Source organism: Taudactylus pleione, unplaced genomic scaffold (assembly GCF_031769625.1).
Source record: "Taudactylus pleione unplaced genomic scaffold, aTauple2 ptg000391l, whole genome shotgun sequence".
Taxonomy (NCBI): domain Eukaryota; kingdom Metazoa; phylum Chordata; class Amphibia; order Anura; family Myobatrachidae; genus Taudactylus; species Taudactylus pleione.
In genome coordinates, this window is record NW_028284792.1 from 9,961,266 (window position 1) to 9,988,095 (window position 26,830).

The 26,830-nt window shown below is 41.1% G+C and overlaps 1 protein-coding gene across 2 annotated transcripts in view; it reads right to left on the reverse strand.

The window, feature by feature from the left end:
* The window catches only part of TMEM132E (transmembrane protein 132E), a 481,530-nt gene extending 460,551 nt beyond the window's left edge, over nucleotides 1-20,979 (reverse strand). Inside the window, exon 1 of one of the 2 annotated variants that reach the window (XM_088445953.1) lies at nucleotides 19,626-20,979. In XM_088445953.1, the coding sequence (XP_088302079.1) occupies nucleotides 19,626-19,737 (112 nt within the window). In that variant the 5' untranslated portion in view covers nucleotides 19,738-20,979. Of the gene's footprint in view, nucleotides 1-18,410; nucleotides 18,910-19,625 lie in introns of those variants that run through there. The other variant, XM_088445954.1, reaches the window with a different exon arrangement.
* Between the last annotated feature and the right edge of the window lie 5,851 nt (nucleotides 20,980-26,830).

The window sequence follows — 26,830 nt, forward strand, 5'->3', positions numbered from 1 at the left end:
AAAATAAATGAAATAGTTCAAAAATACAGATTTTTTTATTTATTTAAAGAATGAAGTATTTTTTTTCTTCTATTTTGAATAGATGTAGATTTCAGAAAAAGGTTTGCAGTTGTGTTTGTAGTGTACTTCAGTGATACTTGTTAAGGGGCCTATCCATTAGCAGATAAATTGAATGCTAATTTATCTGCTAATTGATAGGCCCTGAACGATGACAGATGCGCACTCCCGTAGCCGATAAATTGTGTCTTTCGTCTCTCCAACATGTTGGTCAATTATTGCTTATCGCTGCCAGATATTAGAAATATCTGGCAGTTTATAAGCGGTAAACGACGAACTATATTTTTAATGAAAATTCATAGACACATTAAAAAAATCCACTCCCTGAATGAGGTCATGCAATATCGTTCGTCATTCTCAAAAATCTGTCATGTACATTGCAGATATCTGTCACCGCAGCCCCAGGATTTTTCAAGGGATAATCTTTTGTCTTTCATCGTTAGAGAAAGATCTGCTAATGGATAGGCCCCTTTACTTGCGGAAGCTACAGCTGGCAAAACCTAGCAATAAGGCTTTGGCCTATAATAAATAGACACCTAAATATCTTGCTTTTTACCCCACTGAAATATAATTTATAACATACTCCTCCACTTATAGCTTCTTCTGGATTGTGTCTCTAGCTCCTCCAATGTTCAATAAAACAGACCCCCTATTTGAAATGTGGTTCTGAAATAGATATTAGGTTAACAATTATGCATGTAAAAGGAAGACAAATACTACAGTGACCAATACTACAGCTTCACTCTTGGGGCAAAATGTAATAGGGTGAGAGTTTAGAAAATGTGAGCGTTTTCTCACACTTTTTAAACTCAGCCAATGTAATAGAGTCCGAGAACAAAGCAACAGAGCAAATGCTCATGTTTTTCAGACTCAAAATCTCTCACGATTTAAAATCTCATCCAGATGTTTTCCCATTTTGAAGATAAAATTCTTCCAAAGTCAGTTTACTGCTAAACTCTCACATTATCTAAACTCTCACCCTATTACATTTAGCCCTTAGTCTCAGCCACTTCATTTTTAGGGCCGTATTCAATTGCCGGCGAAAAGTGAATTATGATGACCGTATTGCTTTACTGAGATGAAGTAACTATATTAAAAGTTTTACCTTTTTTCACTATATTATGGTGAGTGCCCTCTTTTTGATTGAAGAGTCACCAATGGATTTATATATATATATATATATATATATATATATATAAAATATACATTTACTATACACGCACAGTCGCACACACACACAATATGTGGAAAAATTAGATAACAAGCGCCTCCTAGTGTAACTTATTGGTGAAACTATCAACGTGATCCAAAAAATCCGAAAGTGCCAATGTACCATGTATAGGGGAAAAAAAAAACTTTTTTGCCTATATGAGCCTTTTTAACATCTTCAGGTCTATTTTTATAGCAAGAGGACCAAACCAATCCTAGGGTTCCATAGTCTCAGGGATATCAACAATATGTAGAGTAGAAATAAAGTATGGTGTAACACGTTTAAAACAAATTATTACACACACATACAAAACGTACATCTAAATTAGAGTAGTAGAGCTTATCTGAACATCAGGAGTGGTAAAGCAGTATAACTAGAACAGTCCTACAGGAGGTCTCACTCAACGCATGTTGTCCGTTAAATAGGTTCAGGACTTCATTAGGAGGATCCTCCAGATGAAGTCATGAATCTTTTCTAGTACATTTTTGTTGCTATGGAGATGTTTTCTTATCAAACATTCAAATGATGGATCAAAACAATAGAACTTCCCTTGTAATGACATGTGGAATGTGCATTTGTTCACCTAATACCAGCCACATTAAGGGCCTGATTTAAAGATGGATGCAATGCTGATGTTTACGCAGTTCGGCAATTATCACATGCGTCTGAGCCGCACTGTGCATGCCGTTTCACTGTTATTTTAACATTGCTGCTCACAGTGAAGGTTTATTCCTGATTGACAGGCAGGAACTGTTTGTGAGCGGCAACGGTGGGTGGTGACCATTTTCGGCAGGTGTCCTGGCAAGTGCATACAACAGAGCGATGGCGGGGGAGTAGCAGGGGCCATGCTGCATTCGGCAGCATGGCATCGCTAGCGACATCCTCATATCTTTCTGTATAAAAGATCTCAGGATGCGACAGACGACCCATGGGAGCGCGCATCGGAATCGTGATAGTGGGTACACAATACACGATTTGTCGTACCGATGTGTCGGAATCAGCCAAATCAATAAAAATATTGTCTAGAGTGTACACAACATTAGATTTGAGAGAGATGTGTCCAAGCTGAAATCTAAATTGCAGTGTAAGAATAAAGCTGTCCAGCATTTGTGGGCTACATGCAAAAGCAGCCAGTATTTACCCTGCATGCAAAATAATGTATGTATTTGCACCCCTTGCATTGCAACGTGGTTTGCCCAGGTACATAGTTACGTGCTCTATCGTACTCTGAGCCTGAATCAGCAGAGGACGGAATTGCAAAGCAGCACACAAGCAGCTTTGCAATTCCATCTTTGCTAATATGGTAATGCAGCAGGAGGTGTCTGCTGCATCTGCGAACCTAGCGCTGCAACCGAGGTGGCAGACCGGGATCACCATCGTGCGAGGCCAGAAATCTTCGTCCATGGACTGAGATCCTGGCCTTGCCACTTCTGGAATACGGGTACAGCATGACCCCTTTTCCGGAAATGCCAGCTGTCCCTGCACCTCCCTGTATACGCCTCTGCCTGTCAGTCAGACAGAGGCATACAGTGGCCTGCTTGTGATCACGCAGGACCCGTTCTGCACATGCACAGATTCCTTATAATTGGGATTGCTGAATCAAGCCCCCTATTCCCAAATCTGCTGAATCAGGCCCTAAATTAGAAATTAAATGGTTATTTCTGATCAACAATATAAAAGGTATCTACAACACCCTATCATGTCTCCTCCAAGGAATGTTGGACTCCTGACATATGCCAGGGTACACTTTTATTTGGTCACTGTCTTTCACTGCTACAGCAATTGTTTAGAGTGAGTATCGCTTTTGTGACTACAAGATAATTTCTCACTTGCCAGCTTCAGTCTGTCTGCTTAGTCTTTTGGCCAGGAGTCTTTTGGAGTTTTGGCCAGGAGTAGTATTGAGTACACCCCATTTTAACCATTTCTAAAAGTATATGAATGCTGGGTAGTGCTCATTTGTCATCATACATTTTGAGATACCCCTTAGAAGTGCTTTCTTACTATGAAAAAAAAGTGCCGGTACTCATTAAGGAAGGGGTAGGTACTCAGAAACGAAGGGGTTGGTACTCAGTAAGGAAGGTGTCGGTACTCAGAAAGATAGGTGCCATAACCCAAGTTGATACAAGATTTATAGCAGCTTGCACACCCTGGATAAAGGTGCGTACAATGAAAAGACTGAACGATGAAAAGACTGAACGATAATGATATCATTATCATTCAGTCGTTCATTGTACTGTGCAGTGCCTACACTGAACTATATGTCATTCAGTGTAGGCACTCTCCCTCATCCCTGAACATGGTCTATCTGTCGTTATTGGCAGATTGACCGGCATGTTCAGGCGATGATTGATGTCAGAAACGACCAGCAGGAGCATGCATCTCTGTTTGTTTCCGACATTTTCATGCCTGATTTGTGCATGATTAATGAGCGATTGAATGATAATGATATTGTTCAATCGCTCATTTTAATCGGCAAGTGAATACCCGCCTTAAGTGTGCAGATACTTTATTCATTGCAGAAAATATTTAAAAATTATTTAATTGTGTAATCAGTGGATTAAATAGTTAATTTCTACATAGGCATAGAAGTAACAGACACATATACCCCTTTCTAGGCCTCTTTGAGGTTTGAAAAGAGATTGTACTATAGTTGCAGTCTATGGACAGAATTGTCAGATATAACCTTTTGGGGTCAAATAAGCCATAATTTGAGGGGCCTAGCTCAACCTGCCATTTCCACTACTAGAAGTATAATGAGCCATTCATGCCTTACTTGTTCTTATTAGTAGTTAGCTACATTCCATTGGAATGACCATCGTAAGATGTGTAGAGAAGCTATGCATTATGGGTAACTGTTAGTGATGTCCATACTCTACACACAAAGGAGCTTTGAAACAGTTTATCTCTAGAGTTACTAGGATATGGCATTACTGTATCTCTTTGAATATATCTTAGCGCTTACGGAGCATGTGCAAGAGAGATAAGTTTGGTCAATGCTATGCTGGACCAATCAGTGCTTACCTAGTTTGTAATTAATATGGGCTTAATATCCGGAAAGCCAACACCCCAGACTAGGGTATATAATCAAAAGGTACACAAAGGACCCTTTAGCTCATGCATGGATCTAAGTCTGCAGATAGGATCCCTGCAATGTAAATTGAACTACCTGGGCATTGTGAAACGAGGGCTCCCCAGAAGATAAGATGAAGTACAACTTATGTTGGAGATGATGAATTACCGGTGTCATCAGAATACATAGACAAAAGTTGAGTATACTGTATACTTTGTATGTTGTTTGTTTATTGTTTGTTTGTTACTTGTAAATAAAGTGTGTTCATTTGTACTCACTCATATTGGTCACGTGTTTACTATTTCATTTCGATCAGAACGAAACACACCGTTATGCAAATTGATCTTCATCTTTAATGTTTCTGGAACTAGAATTAATAAATTGAAAATTTTGGTTTTATAATAATATAAAAAAAATTGCTTAAATCTGTGAATATCAGCATTGTGTGTTACTCAGAATCAGTCCCAGGGCACCTATCATAGAGCAGGTTTTGATGGAGTGACCGCTGGTGGTAATATTACAGTACAGCATCTGAAGATGCTCAAAGTGGGTATCTCAGTTCTTGCACACCCGGATGTACCCTTACACACCAGGACAAGGGCTAATACTGGCATTAGCATAATGACACATACATTACTATGGCAGAATAGGCTAAAGAGGTCAAGCAGCATGCAACTCAGAATCAGCCCTGTGCTTTAGGTGCCAATTAATTTAGCCAAATAAGCCATGCTTTGCAGGATGTGTCGTTAGATGCCGACTTATGTTTGCAGTCTACATAGGTGTGAGCAGAGATCAGTGCAGCGGCTTCTCAGGTGTCATTTATTTGCCCTCGGCCTTAGCATTGTGAGGGGCAAGTCCTGGCTGAGGACTTGGTATTTCTGTGCTACATGCAAATGTAACCAGTATGTGACCTACATGCAAAAAAAAAAGAAATGTATTTGTACCCCTTGCATTGCAACATGGCTTGTGCAGACACAAAGCTGCTCCGTTTCTTTGCTCCTAACTCAGCCACTATGGCTCTACCATTGGTCTTCCAGCTGTCATCCCTCCTGTAACTGTCATAATGGAGGGGGGGGGGGGGTTGAGGAATAAGATACATTTGGTATTTGGCATCTTGTTTGCCAACTTTTCATTATTTATTATTTCCTCCCTTTCTACTATTCTCTGTGACAAAACTGGAACCTTATTCAAGCCAAATGCATGTGTAAATAAACTCTTGAAAGTAAGATCTAGAGTCAGACACAAGTAGAAATGTGGACGGATATTCTACGTATGCACACAAGGAAGTGGCGACTGTGCATGTGCCGGATCAGAAATATATACACACAAACAAAGAACGCTAATGCGTATGCATTTATCCAGCTGTAGATGGAGCACACTATCCATGTTATGGGTGTTTCTGGGTGGTAACAACTTCATATGAGTTATGACTCTAGCCCCTCTATGGCTTTTGAAGGTTTGTACATACCTGTAAATGTTTTGTAAACCACTTAACTCTTCCTTTTTAAAAAACAAACATTCTAGTTTTACTAACACAGGAAACTGAAATGATAAGTGTAACATGTTGTCATTCCCCTTGTATATGTTTGATATACCTTAACCCCCTCCCTCTCTTTCCTGCCAGTTGTTTATACTGTGTGCAGCGAAGTCATGCAGGTAGCAACATCTAGGATCCTGGTTTCTGCAGTGTTGAGAAACACTGCTCTGCAGGAAAATGTACTAGCTTGTTTTGGATTCAATACATAAATAAGTCTGCATTAAGATCAGATCAAATCATTACCTATAATAAAAAGCATATCAAATTAAACCATGCATATACGTGCCTAGCAAGCACAAATTATGCAGTGTCACACCAATTATAATTTCTTTTCACATACAAATGAAAAAGCAAATAATGATAATGCTACAAGTTTTAACCACCTTTTCTCTGGCTGCCAGTCATGCATTTACAGTATATAAATAAACATATGTTTTTATCAGACTGTGATTGTTGTAACAGTTTGAGAGTGATGTATCAACATACTGTAAACAAAGTATATAACACTTGTTTTGACATATGAATCAATTTTCTGCTTTGATTTGTGAGACACGGACTCCAACGTGTTCCATGCAATATGTTCGATTACTGTGTTACTACTATTGCTCACCATGTAAACTTTTGGAATATGCAAATAACCGCAAGGGGAGATTTAATAAAGCATTATTTTCTTCCATCTTGGCATATCTTTTATTACAAACAAGACAACTATTACTTACATTATTTTTTCTATCCTCCAACAGATGCGTCCACTTACCTTGTGGCTGATCACGCCACAAACACGCACGAGCCATGCGATTCCCCGTGACTCCATACGCTATGGTGCATACTGCGATCACACCATTCATTCCTATCGAAGCACTAATTATTGGAGCAGAAACATTAGAGTGAGGAAGGACGTTCCACGTGAGGTAGAAGGTTGAAGATAAGAAAAACGAGAAGTAGTACCTTTCCAAAGATATTTAGCAAGGAAGAATCAGGGCAAGGAACCCTCTCATTGTGCATCGGTCTAACAGAGATAGTGAGTTCAGGAATCAGAGATGATGAAGTGCCCTCTTAAGAAAGTCATGGAGCCCACACCGGAGTGAACGTATGGCCTCTGCCATGGAGATAATAGGTAACATTTTCCATTGCCGCTATATGCCAAATTTGGGATTTCAGGTAAATAAGGGCAATTGAAGAGGGTTCTTCCAGTTGCAAGCTATCAAACTTTCAGTGGCCACTAGAATTTGGGACAGCAATTTAACAGAATGTTTACAAAGATCAGGAGGGGGTAAATTAGGAGGAAGAAACCACAGATCTCAAAAGAGTATGCACCAAAGTTTAAAATGGCTCAAGGACTGGACAGGTCCACCAAATATAAGCGAGGGCACCCCGAAGGCCACAGTTTCTCCAGCAGGGGGGCGAAGCAGAGGGAAACATTTAAGAGCGAGCCATACTGGAGTATAGTACCAGCAGTAATATCATTTATAAGAAGTTTCTTTAAGGCAGATGGAAATGGAGGATTTAGCAATTGCCAGGCTCATGTCATCCCAGGCCTCCTCATCAGGTGGGGGGCTGAGGTCTGCCTCCCAGGAGGATTCGTGAGGGCTTCGATCAGGAAGAACAGAATCAATGAGAATCATTCCATTGGACATGGGGTGGTGCCTGCAGAAACGTTCAAAAGGAATGAGGTCACAGTTAAGTACAGCCTGTGGCATGGAGCTTAGAAAGTGCCTTATTTGGTAATATTCATAGGGGCTAAGGGGGTGGGCAGGAGATTGGAATTTTAGAGTTGAGAGGGGGAGTCAAAGTCTGCGTGAGCTAACTTCAGTAGGAAATTTAAGGGACACTGTTGTCCACGGCCTCATGCAAGTTGATTGTGAGCCTGGTGGAAAATTGGGATTATTCCAAATTGGAGTAAGGGGTGAAATGGGGGAGGTGATGGAAAATGTAATAGAGTATTGAGCCCATATGTGTAGGAGGAATTTAAGGGTTGGAGGAAGACTAGAAGAGGGACGATGTTTCTAAACAAATACATTTAAGTCTTTGGTGGTGATTTCTTTGTTTTATAACATGGTACTTCCTATGTTATTTTACTTTCATCAACTAGTACAAAGATGTTGCATAAATGAAGCATTACTACAGAACTAATCATGATATTATGCACATTCATCTGCTGTCTTGTGCTAAATACAACATATTAGCAGACAGGGAGTTTTATTCCACATTTCACTAGCCACAAAAAAATGCACACAGATCCACACTCACAAAACAGTTCTTTGGTTTTTAGGTGACAATCTCACAACACTTTCATTACAGACATGCATGTGTACACAACTACCACGCTGGGAGATGGAAAACAAAAACAAACTAAATAAAAAAAGATAAGATTTACTGTATGTACGGTGCTGCGGACCACTTGTGGCGCCCTATAAATAAAATGTAATAATAATAAGATTTAATTAACAGTGCATCCATGCCTTGACCGCTGTAAATTATGCTTCTGCTACTATAGTTAAAAGTACACTGAGTTGCTGTTACATTTTATCACTAGGCATGCATTTACTCTCAATGGCACCAAGTGTGTTCCATTAACATGAACTGTACAATATTCCCTACACTGCAAGCTTTCTCCTATTCAACCAGCGTTCCCACCTGACTTGAGTTATTCATCATTCTAGCAATTTATAGCCTTTACTATGTAAATTATAAACAGCCTTCTACACAATGTCAGGGTTCTAGCTAAATAAATTGTAAAATGCTAATAAATAACATTCCCAATATGCTCGTGTCACAGCTCTGCTCTAAAACCCTGGGGCGATATCAAATAAAAAGATCAACTTTAAACCAAATAAAGTGAAGCTATAAAGAAAACAAACAGGATTATGCCCAGCTCACAGTCATGTTTGACTTTATTTTAGTCGTATTTACTAAGTAAGCAATAAGCTGTCAAAGGTGATATGAAAACATGACACAAGTGAAGTGCGCTTAGTGACTGTTGAAACACGATTTCCTTTTTTTAGTCTACGCTAGCAGTCTGATCCTTTCCCTCCAGTAACTGCATTAACTGACTAACAGATTCATATGTAAAACCTACTATTCCATCTAACCAGCATGTAGCGGTATCAGCTGCTAGCCTTTAATCACTATAAGCACTGCCTGAGAACTCTTACAAATGCAATATGGTAGTTTTAATTAATCAAAAATCTAAAACTCTCATTTACATTTACATTCCTCTTACATTACAATATATTTTCTCACACAAAATCATCTGTAGGTACTGTGTGTGTGCACACTGGCATTTAGCACATATGTAGCTATAAAAATACAAATTGCTGATCGCTATAGTAAATAAAACCTGCCAACAACACAACCTACCAACCATACACTTTGGAATGCTTGGTGCACCATAAATGCTTTTTCTTCTATTTTTGGTGAGTCAAGCCTTGTCTGTGTTTACTAATGCGGCTATTACTATAAAACTTAGTGATCTCTATTTTTACACCAGGTTAAGCTGTGTGCACAGTACGGTGAATGGAATGCACAGCAACATAGAGTAGATGCATGGATTAATGCCACAGTGTATGTAGACACAAGTGGGAATGTACAGACAGCAACTGTCTGATTTAGGTTTGCAAAATTACACATCATCAGCAAAACAATAGAAAACAAATAGATAATTAAAATAATGTGGAGAAAGTTATTTGAACAACTTCACAAGCCGAAATGAGCCCTATCTCAATACACATATACTGGAGGTGGTCAAAGTTCATATGGGAGCAGAATAACTATGTGCATAAGACATTAAGGGCTAATTTCACACAAAATTGACCATCCAATTTCAAACAGAATTCTAAAAGTTAATTAATCCAAAAAATTACATATATGAGATCAATCATCCAGTGTCTGTTGTGATCGAATAGAGCATTCATCAATACTGACAGACAGCCTATTCCATGCAGGCAGCATTTTAAACACAATTGAAGTTTTTAGTGCTTCACAATGTTTAAGATTTCCTCTTGCACTTACCCAGTAGTTTAAATGGGTAAAATAAAAATAAATATGCCTACATACATACACAGGGGCATCTTAAGAGAGGAGGGGGCCCGTGTGCACTCCCCGTGCTGGGCCCCCTCCTCTCTCCCCGGCGGCTGGCAGTCGACTGACATGGCTGGCCAGCCACTGGAGCCTTAGTAGACTCCGGGCACTAGATTGTGCCCGGAATCTACTGCGCATGTGCAGAACGCCGGAAAAATGTCCGTGGCCATTTTCCTGTGTTCTGTGCATGTGAAGTAAACTCTGGGCACTAGAGTGTGCCCGGAATCTACTGCGCATGTGCAGAACACCGGTAAAATGACCGCAGTGGGCATTTTCTGGTGTTCTGAGCAGCGCTGACACCCGACACGGGATCACGGACAGGTAAGTTTAACAAAAGATATGGGTGCAGGGTGTGCGCTGCGGGGCCCTTATGGACCTGGGGGCCAGTGTGCCCCGCACACACAGCACCCATTAGAGATACACCACTGTACCTACATCCATTCTCATTAGTAAAATGCATCAATCCGACTTCCTGAAGAACACACCGCAATGAGCATCTGCAAGTAAAGTTAGAATAGCACAAAACACAACTGAAATTTCAGTATAGTTTCATTAAACAATTTGCAGTTGTTAAAAGCAAATTATTATCATAATCAGCATTTAGTTTCTGGAATGTCAGGAATGGAATTTTGTTACATTGACTGTAAATGTCGAAATCATCATATTATTATTTAGGCAAAAAGTTGCATACTATTGTTGCAAACTTCCAGGATTCTCGGTAACAGAATTGATACATTCTGTACTTTGCAGGTATTAATTAATACAATGTTACTATTAATACATTTACAATAAAAAAGGCTTGCCACTTTGATGATCAATTGTGAAATATCGTACTGTTTATTTCGTTTTTTTATACTACGCTCACATATTATTCAGCACTTTACACAGAATATTTAGTAATTCATTTCAGTCCCTGCCACAGTAGAGATTACAATCTATATTCCCTACACACATATACGAGGACACAGACACAAACTAGGATTCTTTTTGTCAGGAAAATGAAACGATACATTTGTTTTTTGGATTGTTAGAGGAAACCTTAGAACATGAGGAACACCTTTGCAAACACGGGCAGAACATACAAAATCCTGGTGGGAATTGGACCCATGATCCCAGTGTTGTTAGGCAGCAATACTATCCACTGTGCCATCATGCTACTGTTGAAATCCCCTGACTTAAGTATTGTTCAGAGCAGAATGCAGAGCTAGATTAAAAGTTTGGGGGCCCCCGGGGCACTTAACTGAGAGGTTCCTATGGTCTAAAATTATCAGCATAGTCATAATTCACAAGATAAAGATAGTGGGCCTGATTCAGAGGTGGACACAGAGTCGCATTCGGTGGACGATGTTTTGTGGTCGCACTGCGCATATGTTGCAATGGCCTTGAGACATAGGCTTCAGCGCAGATTTAGATGCAGTTTGATTGTCTGACTGCAGATGTGATGGGGAGGTAAGTGCATACATAATGCAAGTGTGTTGTCAGCATTTTGGGGGTGTGCCAAACCCAGCAACTGCGTCTTCGAACGTAAATTCACCGGCCTTGGCAGCTTTGTTATGGCAGATATTCTGAGCAGCCTTATGGTAACCCAGATGTCTGATGGTCCAAGCGATGTTCGCAAAATCAATCAGATGCTGTGTCTTCAGACGCATGCAGCAGATCTCAGAAGCTGGCTGTGGGTGCCTCATTACAGCAGATGGCGCACAAAGCATATGTATGTGTTCTCAGATCTGCAGCAATCAAAGATGTAGCACTGACATCAGGTCCAGTGAGAGAATTACTTGGTAAATATTAAAGAGCCTTTCAGACCAATTCCATCGTAAAAGAGAAATGTATCCAACACATTAAACAACAGAGTGTCACATATGCAGAGTTACACATGCAACAGTTCAGATAAGCATGCAGCGGGTCACACATACTGTTTAGTCACATATGCAGCAGGTCACACATGTAGTGGGTCACACATACAATCAAACATGTACACAGAGATTTAGAAACACATATACATACACATACACACACACATAATTACAGTTTCGCTCTCTCTTACCTTGCAGGCATGTAATCCAACATTGGGATGTCCATGACCATCGATGGTTAAAAACCATCGTTGGTAAATGGTTTTGCCATCGATGGTGGAGATCTGATGGTTCTCCACCATCGATGGTACAGAGCCCCACAATGTTTTTTTGTTTATTTTTACGCAGAGTTTAGCTCCACCCCCGCCCATGCCTTTGATTTACCTGCTGCCCTGTGAGTAATAGAGCATGGATGACCACCGGTGTGTGTAACCATCCATGGTTCACCATGGATGGTTTCATACCATCCATGTTAACCACTGATGGTACCATCAATGGTGAACATCAGTGGTTAACCCACCAATAAGTTGGGAGTGAATCAGCTCTGTCTTCCTAATTCCCGTGATATGTGCAGACAGGAGCAAAAGGATTGTACAATATGCTGTCTAGCCCCACCCCCTCTTTGGAACACGCCCCTTCCCACTCCTCTGCTTACAGCCCAGACAGTTCTCCAGCACAGCAGTAGTATTTAATGTGAAAGGGTGGCCCCTGAGAGAGGGGGGACCGGGACACATGCCCCCTGTGCCGCCTTCCTAAATGTGGCCCTGGCTGAACGTGTAAAGATAAAGAGGCTGATTCAGCAGAGGATGGAACCCCTTGCTGCATTTGTGATTCCAGCACTGTGACCAACCTTGCAGGCTGGGATAACCATCGCGACCAATAGTCGTGATGGTGGACAGTGCCGGCCAGTTGAGTTGAGTTGCTTATGCAGATTGGCCAGGTTGCAAGGCCAGGAAATTGCATCCGGAGACACAGATCATGGCCTTGCAACACGCACCCACACCCGCACCGCCCCATAATTGTCTCTGCCTGTCAATCAGGCAGTGGCCTTGCAGAGGCTGCGTGCGATCACGCAGGATCTGCTCTGCACATGCGCAGAATGAGTCCTGTGCACGTTCAGATTCCCGATAATTAGGAATTGATGTTCAGCATTGCACTTATTTAACAGATAGATAGATAGATAGATAGATAGATAGATAGATAGATAGATAGATAGATAGATAGATAGATAGATAGATAGACAATCCTGCAACCAGTCATAAAAGCCTATATTAAGAGAACAAATGTAGTAAACAGCAGAGGTGGCACACAAGGTCAAGGAAATAAACTAGACTCCTTTTGAAGTCAAGTTTATTTACTTGAATACCAAGTCCCTCAGTATGTATGTATGTATGTATGTATGTATGTGTATATATACAGTATATACATATGTTATATATATTGTGATAAAGAGAGAGCACTCATCAGCCTTCTTGATGTAGTAAAATGAAAACTTAATAACTCACATTGTGTCACAGGTCTATTAGTCGACATTTCGGGCCACACTGGACCCTTTGTTAAGACACAGGGATATGTTTGTGGTCCCTGTGTCTTGCCAAAGATCCAGTGTGGCCAGAAACGTTGACTAATGTACTTGTGACACAATGTGAGTTATTAAGTTTTCTTTTTACTACATCAAGAAGGCTGGTGAGTGCTCTCTCTTTATATATTTCAGCATGCTGTGGACTGTTTCTGCAACATAGCTTGAGTCTATGACACCCAGCAAAATTGGATGGATATTATTTGCGAGTACCACTTGGGACTTTCAGGTTTTATATATATATATATATATATATAGTCAGCTTGTCAACTTTACATAGTCTACAGCGGTAAGAGACATTACTATTATTTTTTTTTCTTAGAAAACTGCTGTTACTAAATGTTTAAATGCTCAATGCAGGCACAGATTTCTCCCTTACTAGACATTTTCTGTTTATGGGCAGAAAATAAAAATAGGGGCTTGGGGCATGAAATTGAGCTTCGACATTGAAAAATTGTTTATAAACGAGGCAGAGCCTTACACAGCATAATCTAATTTTCCAATGAGATACGCTATGCAAGGCGAGGTTACAAATGAGACCAAAAAAGAACTTTGGTTTTCCTCAGACATCGGCAAACTGAAAATGTTTTATTAAACAACGTCAATGAATAATGGGGGAAATTTATCAAAGCTTGGAGAGAGAAGAAGTGGAGAGAGATAACGTACTGACCAATCAGTTCCTAACCGTCATGTTACAGGCTGTGTTTGAAAAATGACAGTTAGGAGCTGATTGGTCGATATTTTATCTTTCTCTACTTTATTTCCCCCAAGCTTTGATGCATCTCCCCCAATATAACAAGATGACAAAATGTGGATCCTATGTGTGGCCTATGGGCATCACTCAGCTAGGATCGCACGTCTGTGTTCGCACGTACCCACACGTTTCAAAATTATGCAAATGAATGCGATAGCATTGCAATTGCAGCACTATTTCAAGACGCCCACCAGCTTATAAAGCCACCCACTTGCCATTACATACATCCGCAAGTCAGCGAGAACATCGGTAACATCGGACTCATACTCACATTTGTGGTTGAGCTGGACCTGACTCACAACTGCAAAACTTTCTGTCGCCATCTAGACTTCTGGTCGCCATCCAGAAGTCTAGATGGCTTTTGCCCTTCTGCTCCACGGGAGGTTTCTGTCCTCCCTGAGCTTGCCGTCGCAGGGGATTAATTATGCATGCCCCTGTAAAAGCATTCAAATGCACAGCCTGTGTTCCTCCGACCACCTCCCCTCTCCACCCCCAAACGGTGCGCTTCCTGTCAATCACTCGCAATCGCAGCAACCGATTCACGCACGCGCACTGTCGTGCTTACGCATGCGCAGACCACAGACATCGACTGGGTGCGTGCGAACGCAGACGTGTGATTCAAGCTGAATGTGGCCCTATATACACTGTATACATGCCAGACATTGCTATCTTTTCTTTTAATTAGTTAAACCTTGCACTGTTGCTCAAAACGTTTGTGTGTCTCCTGTTTATGTATACCAAAGTTCATTTAAAGCAACTGCTTGTAAGTGGAAAGGGTCAGGAAGAACTTTAAAAAGTGAATCTGCTGAAACAGACAGGTACATTGCTAATGAAGTTGATAAATGTACATTACAACACCTATGCCTTAGAATGCCACCTTTCACTCATTTCAAACATGAACAGGGCACCACTGGGTGCTTAATATAAAGGTTAGACAACAACATTGTTTGTCATATACTTTACCATCCAAAATTGTTAAGGATTTACCATCTCTTTCGGTTTATATAATCTATTCTCATACAGTATATCATCTAATGTCATTTGTTCTCTGTTGCTTCGTATTTATGGTCTTTAGTCTAGTTTCTTACCTCATTGCACTATACAGACATAGAAAAGTCTCACATTCTGTAAGTACGGGCTTATAGAAGTGTAGATGTTGCCCATAGCAACCAGTCAGGTTCTACTTATTTATCTAGCACCTTATAGAACATAATAGCTAGTATTGGATTGGTTGCTATGGGCAACAACTCCACTTCTAAAAAACCTGCACTTTAGTAATATAGCCAAAATATGTGATATAGGGAGCAAGACAAGTAAATAGTGCAGACACCAACTCCAATAAGTTGGCTTCCTCTAAAACCAAGCAAAATATATTTACAGATACTGGATCATTTCAATCAACAACATATTTCAGAAAATGGCTTCTAATTCCTAAGCAATGAGGGATGGGATGTGAGGGCTGAAATAAAGTGTAAGTGACCTTAACATTCATCTGTACAATGAAAGAATAGCCACGTAGTTGGAGTTACAACCCATTACAGTGCCTGCTCATGAACTGCAGGACTGTATAGAGTGAAGAATCTGAATATATTTTACTGCAATCTAGAGACCAGATATCTTCAGTGACATAAATCAGCAATCTAGTCTCAAACACAGTGGGCAGATTCAACAACTCTCAAATGTCAGTGCTAGCCAACAGGTAACTTCCATAATGCTTGGAAATTTGTGGGCAGATATCCTACTCAACAAATTGAAATGCTATTACAGTGTGCATTAACCTACACCTCCTTTACTCTATATTGCACAAGACCATTCAAAGTTAAGTGCTGAGTGCTTGCACCTGTTATAAGTAATAATCCTGAACATTTGGCTGTCAAATAACGTCTTTTATTTTTGCTTCTACCTCACTACCTAAAATGTAAATTACTTCGGTATAACAGATATATCTAAAATGCACATTATTGCCCCAGCTTCTTGTGTTCTACCGAAGGATCTGAGCACTGAAAAGTTTTTTGTTTTTTTATTACTGCAGTCCACAAACTGAATAAGATTTGTATCTAAACCTGCTATATGTTTAAGGAAAAGCCACAGTCATATAGCAAAGGTTCCCAAATGCTGACAATACAGTCCAGGTTTTAAGGATATCTATGCTTGAGTCTAGATAGTTAAATCAAATTGCATGAGGTACTAATTAAGTCAACAGTACTCAAGCATGAATATCCTTAAAACATGGAATGTAATGGCGGAGATTGGGAACCTCTGGCATAGTAAGAATAAAGTAGTTATTTTCTGATTTATAAGGCAAAACTTTTAAAAAGTATGCAATACAATTAGTAACCTAAAATGTAACATTGTTTTTCTTAAAAAATGAGAGCACTATTAAAAACCACAGAAACACTATATATTTTTGAAAATAAACTTAAAATAAAGGCATTCAATTATATAAGGGCACTACTCAATTACATAAAATTGCCTGGATCATCAATCATGATCATTAAACAGGTGACTAACAAAGTAGTATAGATTATTCGTAAGTCATGTTTGAAATCTCACAGAAAGCACAGGGATCTATTTACTAAGCTGCAGTAAGCCAAAACTCTTGAGAAAATGCCAGTTTCCTCTGGAAATGACTATCACAGATCTTCATGCAATTTATTAAAGTGTTAAGGTGGCCATACACGGTGAGATTCAAAGTTGGTAATATCAGTTGTACGATTTCCCTTGAAATTCTTCATAAGATGTGGTCAAATGGTGTACGATTGATGATTACGATCATAGGATAAGATGCATAGAAGTGCATCACATCGTACACAATCAGTTGAGATCTCTATGCAAAACCATCTGATCTGCGATCCAACTAGACGACGGCGGGGACGCACATCGGGGTCGCAGAAGACTCAAAATACAACTATTTGCAAACGATTGGTCTGACCAATCTGTACAAACTGCCCAAATCGTGTAATCAATCGTCCCATGCATGGCCAGCATAACCCCATAAATTTCAGATATCTGAATTTCGGTCTTAAACTATTTATCATACCCTCACCGCTGTCCCCATAGACACAGGCATCATCAAGGTCGTACAAAATATGGCGTTATCTTACCTTTAACATCGGGTGCAACTCCTCCAGCGAGGCTTAGGTGGATCCCTCACCAGGTAAGAGTAGTATGCACATGTGAATAGCTTAAGCCCAGTTACCTAGTGGAGGATTTTGCAACGACTTACGTAGCAGCCCTAACAGTAAATGGCGGTGGTACGCCGTTATGTATCGCTGCAATATGCAGTAACTTAGCCACCAGTGATAAACAGAACCCTTTACATGAACTATGAATCCATAACTTTTATTCACATAATCAGTGTTTCAGGGGGACTTTGTAGCATAATTTTCCATGAATTTTATCAGCAGGTTCTAGCACCCTATTCATAATTTTGTCTTCAAACATGCACATCCTCCATTAATGTTGTAGATAAAGCACTAGGGTAGTGTGGGCATTGGTTTCAGCCAAATGATAATGTGACATGTTAGGTGTATGTAGTCATTGTGCTTTGTTGCCACATCATGTGAGTTATTACACTTAATAATATTTAAAACACTTGCAAATTGAAACTGTACACAAATTGGCTAATTGCAGGAAAAGAATCTGCCTACTTGATATGGTGCATTTGCCTTTAACTTTGTATAAGTCATGTATGCCTCACAGGTAATGATTCATACTGGTATAAAAAGGGCAACTTCAGTGGGTAAAATAACACTAAAGCAATTATTTATATATAACACATTAACAATAGGATGCAGAAAAGATTAATCAATTTATGGGAATGTAGCTGCTGGCAGCACAAATATTAAAGCATCTTCATTCTAAAAAGCCAGAGGACGGCTTATAACCTGACCTTATGATTGCACTTTTTATTTCATCATCAAAAATGACAACAGATCGTGTCTTTAATCTTCATCACATACATTACTCATGCATTTCCTCTGAGAGCCAATACCTTATCTCAACATATACGTATGTCATAAATGCATTTCTCGCATCATGCTAAAGCCTTATCATTTTAAAAATCAATTACCATGTGCAAAAAGGGCCAAATTACACACTGCAAAGAGATTTCCGTGTGTCAAGAGGCACACACATTCAACAGTCATTTGCACTCACAAAAATGACACTTTAGACACCCCAGTAATATCTCTGATGTTACAGATAATCATCAGGAAAACAGATCCATTGTGTTATATAATACAGTACAATTAAAGATAGTGTTTACCTTGTTTCATTTAGGGAAAATTGTCTGTACACTTGGAAAAAGAAAAATTGCAAAAATTTAGCACAAAACTATTAGTGTGGAACGGGGTTGCTCGGTGAACTTGAGAATAATCTTTACTATGCTTTCTTCTTCTTGCTGGTAAACAATGCCCAGAATAATTTTAGTAACCAAAATTCAAACAAAATTATCATTGCTTGAGGGGCTTAAGTATAAGTGGGTCTGTATCTGTAAAATAGATACATTTTACATTTCTGCATCCCTCCAACTGTTTGCCCTACTCTTCCAGCTGTATGGCATTTTGCATTTCAATCATGCAACAAATGGACCTTGTAATCACATTAACTCTTTACCTTTCTATTAGTATGCAATGCTACGCTTGCCTCACATCTTTAAATAACATTAGCAGGCAGTGGGAATGTGAACAGACAAAGCTCAACAGGGCACAAATCCCTATGTTGAGACACATCTACTGAATTTATATTTAATTAACATTTGCATCTTCACATTATATCCCATGATGTTGCTATGATTTTGTTTATTATTTGCCTATTTAATATATACATGAGCTAAGATGGACCCACAGGGGGCAACAATTACAGAGAACAGCATGTATGTCACATCTCATAATGCACGTCAGTGTCTGTAGATTGAGCTCAATGTTTTCTTGGGACCAGGCAAAGCATGTCACACCTTTACCGGAAAGGCTAAATGGCAACTAGCAAATTTACAAAAGAACATGTGCTACTTCAAGGAGATAATGACATCCCAACTGTACTATCACACGTTCCATAATCACAACCGCTTTATTGTTCCATTTGAACACAACCAGTTGCAAGTTGGACCAGTGTGACAGAAGATATACTGTATACTGTAATAGAGAATGCGTAGAAAAATAAATATTCAGATTTGCAACAATAAATACCCCGTTTTACACTCATTGTCACATGAGGCTGTATTGGGTAACTAATAATTTTCCTTGCATAGATCCAGGAAAATTAAAGCATCATAACCTATGCAAAAAGCAAAACACAAATACCATTTACACATGATATACATGTTTGCTTTTAAAATAAGAAATTATTCTAAAATACTAGGTTCTAGATGAATCAATGTGAACCCCTAGTCAACATGTAATTCATAAACCTTGTACAGTCCCATGTCATGCATACTGCTGTGAAGACTGTTACTGTCTGCTTTCTGTTAGATGTCACTCACCCCTGGCAGTAATGAGAATCAGAAGGCAGCAGTAGATGTAGCAGTTGGCATAGTAGTTATGGTAGTGAGTGAGGCTCCACAACAGCCCAGAGCATCTTCTTCTGGCAGCCATAGTGATAATCTGGCACCTTGGTCTCAGGAACCACAAAAACAGTGTCCAGCTCCACTGGCAGGCTTTCTTGTAGCTCAGCTGCAGCAACTACTATAGCTGAGCAATCCTTAACACTAGGCTACATTCACAAACAATTCGAGTCACTCATTGCTCAATAAGTGACATACCTAATTGAGTTACTGATCAGATTACATGTCACAGGGTCATTTTAAAGCATTTGTAATAATTCATATTGCAAATAAGGTCATATTTTGTTTCATGAAGATTGCTTCCTTAGCACTGATTTGCGCTCCGCATAACACAGTGCACAATCACATGACCATACTCTAAACTCCGCGGGGGCGGTACATGTGTGGCACTACCTGTATCTCCTGCACCGCAGGGGGTGCTGTTGGAGTATGAGATAATCCTCAAAGTTAGAACCCGAAAAACAAGCAAAAACGACAATTTATCGCCCGAACCTTTCCAGATTGCCGCCTGTGGGGAGCTACTGCGGACCGCACACAGGAAGTGGAAAGGGAAGGGTTTTATAGAGTTGGATAGGAATCACTGTGAGTTATGTATTCCTTTTCTGGCTCCTGACGCTTCCATGTAATCCAGCCAGCACCTGACAGCAGGCAGCGCTGACTCTCAGTTCCTGACAAGAGTCAGAGGAGCAATCCGGTGAAGGAACTTGGCTCTCAGGGCACGTACTTTGTACCTCCGCGATGTTCAAGGCGAGCAGCTGTAATCCCAATGTCCCCCGCACAGGAGCAGCGTCTTCCCGGCACAGGGCTTCGCTACAAGGAGTTGACTGTGTAATTCCCAAGTTTGACTGAGAGCTGTAATAGCAACCTGCGGGCATCTGCTGGAGAAGGCAGCACTCCGGTCCCCTCCTGGCTGCTCAGTCCTCACAGCTCCAAGATTAGTACAGTATAGCCGAGCTCCTGTCAATTACCTGCGGCGAGAGGAGCTATAGTCCCCCGTGCACCTCTCCTGTGCCCCGGTAAATGCAGCCAGTGCTGGATGAAGAGGGGTAACACAGTCACCGAGGAGTACCGTGCTTATAGCACAGGCGCCTGCAGACGGTGTGACTGGGGTGAGGGAGAGGGCAGGACGTGCTGGGGAAGCAGAGGATGAGCAGAGCGACCCCGCTCGTCCCTGTTACCTCCTCCTGTCTCCGGCACTGCTGCTGCTACTGCACAATGACTTACAGGAGTCCGGAGCTCCGGGTGTGCAGCCAGAAAACAGCCGGGCTCACGTCAGCAGCGAGAAGAGAGAGAGGGGGGCTGCTGCGGGGACACGGCCGGGGGCGCGCCTCCACCTCACGGGGATCTCTGCACAGCCGCCACCTTGCTGGACCCGTGTGTCCCGTGCGGACATACAGCAGGTGGTTGACACCCTAGATTAAATCAAATTGACAAGCGACGCAATGTAATCCCTCTATTCGTAGCTATTTCCACTGTCCACATAGAGGTTCTTTTTATGTCCGCCTATGTCTTTGTGTGTAATGTATGCATAGATTATATACACAGATATATATACATTGCTTTTTTTCCTAAGAAAACAGCAGTACTCAGAAAAAGGTAGCAGCAGTCACCTAAAATAGCAATTTGATGTAGGATGTGCAGTAGCTTTTTTATGTTTACTTTATTCATTTTTGAAATGTATTGACTGATTACTCCATTTCCAGAACTACAGTAGGTATAATAATTTAAAATCATGCCAAATAAAAGGTTCAGTGGAGTACCATTACAAATAAGTAGTGTGTGTTGGGGTATTATCTTTTATTTGTTAGGGGTTTATGCACTAATACTTGTGGAACTGCCACGATTAACCATATCACAGGGGATAGTTTAATTAAAATATCCCTGCCACGATTAACCATATCACAGGGGATAGTTTAATTAAAATATCCCTGCTATGTACAAAGGGGAACTCACAGGGACAGCAGTTGCGGTAACCTCTGTCCCTGTGAGTTATAGCCCCAGCAAATTCTGGAAGCCTTTAACAGAAGTGAAAGACTTTTCTTGTGGAAACTGACACTGCGTATGCGCACATCGTCAGCTTCCGGAGCCGGCCGGTGGCTGCGAGATACAGATCGAAAGATCTTTCTCCTGTTGCTGGAGCCTCTATAGGCTTAAAGCAGCTTACATCACCTGAAGATAGTATAAACTACTGTGGCCAAACTATGAAAAGCTTAGCTTTTTGGAGTTTGGTAAATAGGGGTCAGATCGTAGTCCTCATTGATAATAATGGGGACTGCGATCTGCAGTGCTAAATAGTACTTTACCAGAGATTTCTGTGAAATCTCCTGCATTGTGCCATTAGTACATAGGTACAATACATAAAATTATGGAGAAACTGCAGTTACTACATAATTTTATGTAAAAACAGCTTGATATATGGTGTATAGAGTACTGTACAAGAGTTAATACAAAAAAAAACAATAAAGTACACAAATACAATGCATTACAGTGAATGATCCAAAGCACAAATACAAATATTACAATCAAATTGTTTCTAGGGGTCTTTGAGTAGGGGCGGGCTGGGCCAGGGGGCATCTACATGGAGTGTGCAACCGCATGCTCCATGCATTAGGCAGCGGACTGAGAGGCAGCCAGAGAAAGCTGCTGCCAACGCACAATCAGTCACAGAGCTGGATTAAGGGATGGGGACTCATCCCCCTGCCCCCCTCATACTTTAATCACAGCTGCAGTGCAGAGCAGGTACTGCACTGCAAGCTGGACAAGAAAAGAGGGAGGTGGAGGGCAGGGGCTACATTACACTGTACTGGCAGCATCATGGGAGAGAGGAGGGGGATGAGCTGCTGTAGACCCAGTTACCAGAGTGATAGAGACTATCCAGAGGCCAGACTATAAGGTAAGAGGAAATCAGGGCGGGGACACTATGTATGTATGGTATGCGTTCGGCACCCCGGAGGTCTGGATGCCGACGCACCTATTACCGGCGCCAGGCTTCTCACCGCCGGGATACAGAAGGGAAGTATCGGGGTGATGGGGGGTTTAGGGTGCGGGGTTTGGGTTAGGCACTAAGGGGGGAGGGTTAGGCACCGGGGAGGGGAAGGTTAAGGTCAGGCACTAGTGGGGGAGGTTAGGGTTAGGCACTAAAGAGGGGGGGCTTAGGGTAGAGAGAGGGAAGGGTTAGCATACCAACCAGCAAGTGTCAGTATGTTAACCCTTTCGAGATGCCGGCGTCGGGATTCTAACAGCCAGGATCCCGAGCGCCGGCATCTCATACCGATTCCGTATGTATGTATGTGTTTGACTAAGTAAATATGTGTGTGTGGCTTTACATGTACAGTATGTGTGTTTAATAAATTCCCCAGTTTAGGGGTCTGCCTGTTTGTTCGGGCTAATCTCTGGATGGATTTTGATGGGTTTTTCACTATTCTATACAGAATTGGTCATGAAAGGTTTAGGTGTATGAACCATTCATCTGTGACAAAAGGGAGCCGAGCAGTGACGATTTTAGTGAAGCAAAGTCACAGAAACAAATCTTGCACCAAGCTGCTGGCCAGGGTGCTGAAACAGCAAGAGTCAGCCTCCAATGAACTCATGAAGACACTGTAGCTAGGAAGGAGCAAAGGGTGGCATAGCTATCAGGAATTAAAAAACAAACAAACATTGGAACACTATCGAATGATTTCCATTTGATGGTGGCAAACATCAGACCGCCAAAACCAAATGGTAAAAACATAATCGGAACAAAAACATCCTTATGCTGAACCTGTAGGCGAACTCTGGCCACGACACCTCCTCAGCGCTGTTCTCGGACAGGAGCACCATGGCAAGGAAGCTCAACAGGAAGCCCAAGAAATACAGGGTACATTGTGCAAAGATGAAATTGCTCATCACAATGTTCGGCATCTGGGAGGGATGCGCATGGAGGCTGCGGAAATATGCACAGGCACACCCGGCCCGGGGACATGCTGCTGTGAATGCTTACGGTAGCTGCAATACAAATGTCTCATCAATGATCCTCTTGACCTTCACAGCACATCCCAGTGGCCGTGCCCCAGCCAGCTGCAGGTCAGCAGCAGTGGGGGTTGTGGTGACACTGGCGAGATGCAGGGGGTAGGAGTGAGAAGCAGGGGGTTGTAATGAGATGCAGGGTACTGTGGTGACATGGAATAGGTTGCTATGAGATGCAGGGGGCTTTGGCAAGATGAAGCTGCTCCCGTGCAAAGCTGGGGTGGGTCGCTAGTAATTATATATATATATATATATATATATATATATATATATATTGGGGTTGTCTCTCACCTGAATTACACACATTCTGGTGATGTGAAACCTGTATGTTCTGCATTAGCAGTGGAGGTGTGGAATTCCAGGTTTTCACATTTACACAGTTTAAAACTCCCACACACCTGATGCTCCTTGCTCCTGATGCTGGACAAACTGGCCAAGCGATAGGCCAGGGGTGATGGTTAGCATTAGGGTGCCAGGACCTGGAAGGTCCACAGACATTAACACAAGGAGTGCTGGGACATTTACTTTTATGTTTATTTGCTTATTTCTGTTATGTGCCTGTGTGTATTCAGGCCTAACCTCACGTATGCTAAGGTTCAGTGTCTGCTACCATTAAAAGACACTGCTTTACCAAGTACCTGCCTGTCTGGAGTCCTCATTTCAATACTCCGTCTTACAAAATATATAAATATATATACAGACAAATGAACCCCTGTGGACCAAGGATCTGGCGGCACTCAGCGGACTTAAAAAAAACATCAAGTGTAGTTTATTTGATAAAGCGACATTTCAAGACAACACAAGTCTTTTCATCAGGATATACATTAAACAATAAAACAAAAGCGTGCTTACCTAAATACCCAAGTGAATCATGAGAAGGTCTGGCGTCTACTGTGTTCAATTGCCGGCGTCGTCTCGTGGAGCACAGGGTCCATGACCTCATCACTGTGCGTTAGAGCTAGCAGAGGGCTCTCAGACCATCATCTAGGGAACCGTTGCTAGGAAATGGTAAACAAACATCCTCAACTGAGGAAAAATACAAGCATCGGCCGCGGACTCCTGCCATTCCAAGAGAGGCCAGCTGTAAACAATAAATATAAGCGGATAAAGTGAAAAGTGCACTAAATAAAATATAAGAAAAAGGGAGGGAGGAAAAAAACAGGAAGTAATAAGCAATGTATTGTTAATATGCTTATTCATATACATATACAATAAAGACCTTGCATACTTCTAGAAAACATGGACCGACACCAATCTATATTAAGTTACCAGATATTGTACATAATGCGTCCACGGACACTGTACTAGAGTTCACACAATTATAAGCATACACTCCAGGAAAGATTTTCGTTCAAACCCCCCGGGGATACTGCATTAAGTGAGAAAATCCAACGTGATTCTCTTTTAAGAAGCATTTTGGCCCTGTCACCCCCCCTACTCAATGGGAGTATATGGTCTATAATTTTATAGCTCAGGTCTTTAAGTTGATGCTTTGCTTCCTTAAAGTGTTGGGCCACTGGTTGTTCACTTGTCTTGCCTCCAATAGCTGCTTTGATGGCTGAGCGGTGGAGGGCCATCCTGTCCTTGAACATTCTGGTGGTCTGTCCAATGTAGCAAAGACCGCACGGGCAGGTTATCATGTATACAACAAAACGCATTGTACATGTAACCACAAGTCTAATTTTAAATTCCTTTCTATTATGTGGATGTTTTAATGTATGTCCCATCTCAAGGTATTTGCAAGTAGTGCAAGCAATGCACCTATAGCACCCGGGTCGTTTAATGGACACTGGATTGTTCTTTTGTTTAAGGGGAGTAATGTCGCTCTTTATCAGGATATGCTTATCCTTGATGTTTCTACCTCTTCTGTAACTCACTAAAGGAGATTTGTTAAACAGGCCGGGTAGTTCTTTATCACTACGAATGATGGGCCAAAGTGCTTTTGACGCCCTAGGGATCACTGAACTAGCTAGAGTAAATTCAGTGACCAAGGGGATTTTGTTCTGAATGCTCCATATGGTCGGGTTATTTATTAATGCCAACCTTGGTATAGTACTTCCTGTTTTTGTGATGAGTGTCTGTTTGTTGTAGCCTCTTTGCTCGAACTTCGCTACAATATTATCAATCTCCTTCTCCACTTTGGGGTTGTTGCTGGTAATGCGCGCTGCCTGTATCAGACCTCGCCAGACATTTTTTCAGGGCTGGGGGATGAAAGCTGCTTGCCATCAATAATGTGTTGCTGTCTGTTACCTTAGAGAATAACGATGTCTCTATTTTGTTGTCAACTATCTTGATAGTGACATCTAAGTAATTGATAAATGAGGAGCTCATTTCATAGGTGAATTTTATAGGGGTGTTTTGGTGATTGATGTTTGTAACCAAAGTTCTGAACGTTAATTCATCTCCTTGCCAAATCAATAATAAATCGTCTATATATCTGAAATATAGACAAATATTCTCAAAGATGGCTGGATCTGTAAAGAAAAAAATATCCTCTTGGGCAAACATAAGTATATTGGCGAAGGCAGGGGCCACATCAGAGCCCATAGCACATCCAGTGCATTGTAGATAGTATTCCCCATTGAATAAAAAATAATTTCTAATCAGAGTGAGTTCTAATAGTTTCAAAAGAGGTCTATGTCCAGTGCATCAAAGTTCACCTTGTGCAAAAATGTTCTAGTGACTTCAATGCCCTCCTTGTGGGTATGACCGTATATAGGTTCTTGACGTTGAGGGTACATAATAGGGTGTTCTCCGGTATATATTCAAAGCATGAAAGTTTCTGTAAAAGAGAATTTGTGTCCTTTTTAAGAACGTTTTTTGTGCCATAACAAACGGCTGTATAAGACTATCCAGGAATTGGGAAATGGGTTGATAGAGAGACCCCCTGGCAGATATGATGGGTCTGCCAGGGGGTTTAGACTGGTCTTTATGGATCTTTGGCATCATATATAACAGTGGAACAACCGGATGTGTTTGTGTTTAAAAATTTTATGATTTTTGGTTTAAGGGTTTTGTTTTCTTGAGCTTGTAATAGGATACTATCCAGTTCATTTTTATATTTTTCCATTAGATCACAACTGAGTCGTTCTTATGTATTGTGATCCGCCAATTGTTTG